Source organism: Lathyrus oleraceus, chromosome 4 (assembly GCF_024323335.1).
Source record: "Lathyrus oleraceus cultivar Zhongwan6 chromosome 4, CAAS_Psat_ZW6_1.0, whole genome shotgun sequence".
In the NCBI taxonomy this organism is placed as follows: domain Eukaryota; kingdom Viridiplantae; phylum Streptophyta; class Magnoliopsida; order Fabales; family Fabaceae; genus Lathyrus; species Lathyrus oleraceus.
Window position 1 is genome coordinate 92,062,495 of NC_066582.1, and position 6,182 is coordinate 92,068,676.

At 31.9% G+C, this 6,182-nt stretch overlaps 1 protein-coding gene across 1 annotated transcript; it reads right to left on the reverse strand.

Annotated features, from left to right (window-relative positions):
• Positions 1-1,374: 1,374 nt before the first annotated feature.
• LOC127073608 (cytochrome P450 734A1) lies at positions 1,375-5,424 on the reverse strand. The gene is made up of 5 exons (XM_051014784.1): positions 4,810-5,424; positions 3,609-3,832; positions 3,261-3,502; positions 2,735-3,098; positions 1,375-2,216 (listed from the first exon to the last, which is right to left on the reverse strand). The coding sequence occupies exons 1-5, from the start codon at positions 5,087-5,089 to the stop codon at positions 1,755-1,757; spliced, it is 1,572 nt and encodes a 523-aa protein (XP_050870741.1). The 5' UTR covers positions 5,090-5,424; the 3' UTR covers positions 1,375-1,754.
• Positions 5,425-6,182: the final 758 nt, after the last annotated feature.

Here is a 6,182-nt window from a genome sequence, read left to right on the forward strand (position 1 = left end):
TATGTGTATATAAATAGACATTTTATAATTCAGTTTTATCATTCAATTCAATAATATAATCCTTATTTCCTTATTCTCTCTTTCTCTCCTCACTAAAAGTGCCTCATGCACTAATAATTTTGGTGAAGACAAAGATTGATGAAGAGAATCAAAAGAGAAAGAGCATAAAAAGTCACAAGATAAATACTTGTAAATTTTAAAACTTAAATCAAGATGTTTGATCATGATTAAGATTGATGAAGAGAATTGTAATAAAAAAAATATTGATAGAGAAATATTAAACTATGATGAAGTTAAATAAGCAAAGAGTTATGCTAAATGATCAAATTTAAAAAGTTTATTACAATTCGTATTATATCATTTTAGATACTCAAAATATTTCATACATTTTCATCTCATAGTTATAGAAATATCTCAAAAGTATTGTTTGGCAGCTTTCTCCTATAATGTTGCTCTTTATTAGAATTAGAGTTAGACCTTAATTCATTATTACCAAACTAACTTATAAAATGCAATGTGTTATTTTATATAAATATTTGTTTAACATAGATGAGTTAATGATTAATTATTGAAATAGTGTTTCTTGTGGAAATAGTTTTTGATATCATAATAATGATTTCCTCTATACTATTGCAACTCAGGTGGTAGCTTGTTTAGTTGTAGAAAACAGAGCCTTGGGGTATTTTCCATGGCTTGAAAATTGTGTGGACTCAAAGCTATCATCAGATCTAAATTTATTCAGATTATATGCTTTGCTTGTCATCTCTCTTATCATAATTGGGTGCCGCCACACTCACCCCTACCATTGTTTACAAAATGTCATCCATTACATTCATATGAAGGAACAAGACAAATTACGTGGACTCGTTCATGAAGATGATAATCATTTTGCAGATCTTAAATTCTCTCACTCCATTCATCAATCCAACTTTATATTCTCAATTTTACTTGTGTTACATATTTAGAGATTAAATGTTATACCCCCGGACCCAAAAGTGAATTCGGTGCAATTAGCAAATGCTCCATTAACGTAGTCAAGAACGAATCAAATTAATAAAAAAATTGCTTTTTTAAATAATAAAATATATTAATCTTAAAATATAAATCGTCCGATGTTAATCCAACAATCATAAATCCACAATTTCGTGAATGCATTCCCTCATTGACTGGGCTAAATCACAACTCCTCGTTCTTACTCAAAAAAAATTTAAGACCAAGTAAATATAATTTTTGAGGAAGTTAAATGTACTCCTCCAAGTTAAATATTTTGAAAAAATATTATTCATCTTTTTTAGTAATATTTATCACACTAAAAAATGTGCTAACAAAAAATAATAGCTATGTAAAAGAATAAGTGTAGTAAACAACAATAGCTACAAAATCAAGAGGCCAAAAAAATGCATTGAAAAAATTACAAATCTCTTAAAAAAAAAAATATACACAATAACATACACAAGTGAAACACCTGTCTAGCAAATTGTTAGCCATTTACTGATCTATTCCTATGATAATAACAACCACTTGCAATCGGGAAAAGAACCAAACCAAACCTCACATGCTAGAGTCAGTATGTTCTAACGAGGAACCAAAAAAAAAAACAGATAAAAATATCTGCAGACAAAACGAAAGGGCACCACCGTAATTTTACTCGTCACACATCTCTCTCTATATACTTTTTATAGATTTTAATTCAACAGCCATAACGGAGGGGTAATTTGGTCCATATATATACTCTACACAAACTTGCTAATCCCTTATGAAGAGGACCCTTGAGGGTTATTATCCAGTGTGGACAATTGTTTGAATATGATTGGTGCACCATACTGAGGATAAAGTAGCATCAGAACCGTTGGTGCATGTTGATAACTAGGGGCCAACCTGAAACTAAAACGCTGCAGTATCATTACTAGTGCCAATTTTGTTTGTAGCACTGCGAGGTTTTGTCCTATACATGTGCGCACACCGAGGCCAAAAGGTATGAACGCCACCGGATGTTTCGCGGCGCGGGCTACACCTTCAGAGAAACGGCCAGGATTGAATTCGTTTACATCGTTGCCCCATATTGCTTGATCGTGATGAACGGCTAGGATTGGAATTAAAAGCTCTGTCCCGCGCGGGATCTTGTAGCCTCCTAATTCAACATCAGTTTTCGCCCGTCGGATTGTTGCGATGGTAGGTGGGTATAGCCGTAGAGACTCGTTAACTATCATGTTCAGCTGCAGGAGATTATAACACACAAAAATTAGATAAAACTATTAAAAATTCAAGGTGGAGGATAGGACTATATTCCATAAAAATATTATAAATGCAGATGTGAAATGAATACTAACAATCAAATCAAAGATAAATATTGATACTAAAAAATATAAATTTGGATATATCTTTTAGGACTCCATAGACTAATTTTTTTCAATTGTGTAATTCTCATTAGAAACAATAAAATTTATATTTTTAAATTAAAAAAAAAAAATTGAAATTGTTAATAGGAGAGAATTGTTGTTTTAAAAATAGAGAATTGCCAGTTGGGGAGGTGTAAATGAGCAGTGTTTGGCACCATGTTCCCTTCACAAGGGGTAAGAGGAAACAAAAGGTGGCAACAATGTTTTAGTTGGGAAAGAAACAAAGAAAAACAGAAGGACTAGGAGACAAAACATGATTTTTATTTGGGGTCCAAATATTAATCTTATGTAGCATAAAAGTGTTGATGGGTGGGGAGGGGCTGCCTTTGGCTTACCGTCTTGAGCTTTACAACATGATCTTTAGTTGGAACGTCACGTGACCCACACATCTTAAGGACCTCGTCACGTGCCTGTACCTGCCATTGTGGGTGCATTGCTAAGAGTATGGTCGTCCACGTCAGCAAGTTGGATGTGGTCTGTTTGCCTGCAAAGAAAAAGCTCTTGCACTCTCCCACGATATCATCCACTGTCACATTTGTTTTGTTAGAGGCTTGAATCATTAATCCAAGTAAATCTTTTGGCCCTTTTTCAATTCTCTCATTTGAATTCTCTCTCCTTCTTTCTATTAACTTCACCAACGATTTCTTTATTTGCTTGTCTAGTTTCCAAGATTTTATATTCCTCCTTGTTGGAAAGAATCTATAAAATACAAATTTTGTACATATTATCATAATAATAATATACTAATATAATATTATCACAATCAATATATCTGAATAATTTGTATTTCAAATATATTAATTATTCAATAAATTAAAAATATTTTTTTATATATAGAATATAAGAGATAATATTATTTACCTGTAACCGGGAATGAAAACTTTTTGGAAGGCATCAGCAGCCAAGACCATTTGTTGAGCTTGTAAGCGGAAAATAGCTTTTCCATCTTGATAGCTACTTCCAAAGGCTGTCTTAGTAATAACATCTTCTGTTAGGGTTTGAAAGCATTCAGAGACTTCTATTTCCACCTCACCTTTATGACTCATTTCCGACCAATTTTCCAACATCTCAACCACGCTTGTTGCCATCACCGGTATCAGCAACTAAAAATATTGAACACGACACGACACGAAATCCTATTTATTAATAACCATTATAAATACAAACAAATAAAAAATGATTATAATGGGGTAGGATAAGATTAATTACTTTGAGATTTTCCATGTGAAAAGTGGGAGAGATAATTCTACGGTGGTGAGCCCATTTTTCTCCTTTAAGGCTAAGAAGTCCATCACCTTCAAGCTGCTTCACAAGTGGTGGAGCTTCATTTTTTTCATAAAATTCTGACTTGGATGTGAAGATTTCCCTTATAAGGTCTGGATCAGACACTGTAAGTCGAACAGTGGGTCCGAACCAAACTAGGAACGTTCCACCTTTGATCAAAACATCAAAATCGTTAGCTATCAACTTTTACAATTTATTCAAAATCAAATCGAATTAATATTAATGATAAATAATAATATTTTTACATAAAGTTGGGAAGATCAGAATCCTCAAGTAGTAAGTGTGAAGTTAACAAAAATAGGAAAGGAGCAGGAAACATGACAGCCATTAGTTATCAGAGAGGGAGGATGGATAGTGTGTAGTGGTGACCCTACAGGAACAGCAGGTGGAGGTGGGAAGAAGAAGACAAGTCAATTTTAAAACGGTTACCAAACATATACAACTACATTGTCGAAATTCAATTCGATCCTTCTCATACAAAAACAAAACAATACATGACAACTCGATGCCAATGCCAACAAATTGCACTTATTTTTTTATTAAATAATATTATTATTATTATTATTTTTGCTTAATAAAAAACATGTAGTTAAATTAAAGTAAGAATATGGACAATGTTTGTATTACTGACAACCTTACAGAGCAGTCAGTATGAAACAAATGTCTGAAAACATTACACATCAAAACTGAAGGCAAAGTTTTGTTGGATTGGATATTTTGTTTGATGCTAAAAAGAAAGAAAAAAAGTTGAGAGATGAATGATGAATTGAAAGAAAAGTGAAAGAAAAAAAAAAGAGGGAAATTAAGGTAAAGTTCAAATTAATTAACATGGAACTTCAACATCATGCATCAAAGAGCTAGGAGGAAGTAGCTCAGAAAAAGAAAGGCTGAAAAAAGTGGTAAAAAGAAATAAGCACACTAACTCCGGAACAAGTTTTTGAAGACTTTAAAAGTCTCAAATTCAGTAACACAAAACTGGAAAAAAAAGAAACATCATAATCATCATCATGCCACTGCGGCGACTTTAATGATGATGGTCAAGACTCAAGACTCAAAACTGAAGGATATTCTAAAACAAAACACATTTCTTTGTTTTGTTGAAATTAAGGGAAGGAAGAAAAATTACCGTAAATTTTCTTCCAGTGATGGTAGAAAGAAAGGACTCTGGGGAGAATGTTGTGAGAGAAATTAGGCATGGGTTGAGAGGAAGCTTGAATCATCATAGCAACGAGTTCCTTAACGTTTCCAATGAAGAAACGATAAGGGGGTCCTCTGATTCCTTGTTTAGAAAAATAGCCTTCAATTTTTCTTGGTCTCCACCAGAGTAACACTGTTAGTTTGAGAACTAAAAGAAGAAAGATGAAAGAAAAAGAGAGGATTTTAAGCCAAGACAAGAGTTCTTTCATGATGTTTGAAACTGATATTGAATTGTTGTTGTTGTCTGTTGTGTTATAAGACAGAAGAAAGACGATGTTTTGTTTTATTTTATTTTGTGCTTAGAATGGAGTATGAAAGTGGAGGGAGTCTTTTGGGTTTGGGTTTGGGCTTTTGGGTTTGGTGATCTTATCTGATTTGGTTATGTTGGTTGTTAGTGGCGTGGGGTTTTAATACTAGAGAGAAAGGCAGAAGGACATGAAGAGAGAGAGAAGGGAAGTTGGGAAGAGGTGGCTTTGTTTGGAGACAGATGGAGGGAGGGAGAGAGAGATTAAGAGCAAGGCCAACGGCGTAGGGGCCGCCAATGGAATTCTAAGGGTCAACGAATGAGAACTATTTTTTATACTAGGAGTAATAAACATAAATATATTCCTTTCATGACAATCTTACCCTTGTCTTTTCATTAGACTTCATCCATTTCACAATAAATAAGATATTTAAAATAAGATTTATATTCATTTTAATTTATAATATTTTTTAAATTTTATTTTTTAATCATTATTAATTTTATCATTCTTAATATTTGATAATAAGTATTTTTGTTAAAAATATTATTTTCTCCTATATCATACATATTTTTAATTTGTGTAAAATAATTAATTAAATAATTTATTATGAAACGGAGGAGAACATTTTTAGGAGGAGTACATTGTTAGTTAGAAATTATAAATGGTCTTGGAGGAGAATTAATTCTGGATGCTCTAGCTATTTTGTGTGTGATTAATTGTCATACTACATTTAAATAATATAAGTCAATTCTATTTTAATGACAAATTTATATTTGTTTTCATAAATTATTAAGATTAATATTTATGATAAAAAAGACATTTTTTTCATTGTTCCATGACACAATTTATATAAAAATTTAAGTAAAGAAAACATAATGTATTTCAATAGTAAAAATATTAAGCCCATATGCATTAAACCATCTCTATCGAAGATGCTCTTACCTTGTTTTCTATAAATTAAAAAATATAATTATTGTTTTATTTATAAATATAAACTCACACATATTCATAAACTCATACTCAATCTTAAGTCTAAAGTTGGGACTTTGATTTTGAT

Excerpts from the sequence above, each read along its gene's own strand:
- LOC127073608 (XM_051014784.1), bottom strand. The coding sequence starts at position 5,089 with ATGAAAGAACTCTTGTCTTGGCTTAAAATCCTCTCTTTTTCTTTCATC. Across the intron at positions 3,833-4,809 it reads TCACTGGAAGAAAATTTACG|GTGGAACGTTCCTAGTTTGG; the intron begins GTAATTTTTCTT and ends TTTTGATCAAAG. Across the intron at positions 2,217-2,734 it reads ATGTTGTAAAGCTCAAGACG|CTGAACATGATAGTTAACGA; the intron begins GTAAGCCAAAGG and ends AATCTCCTGCAG.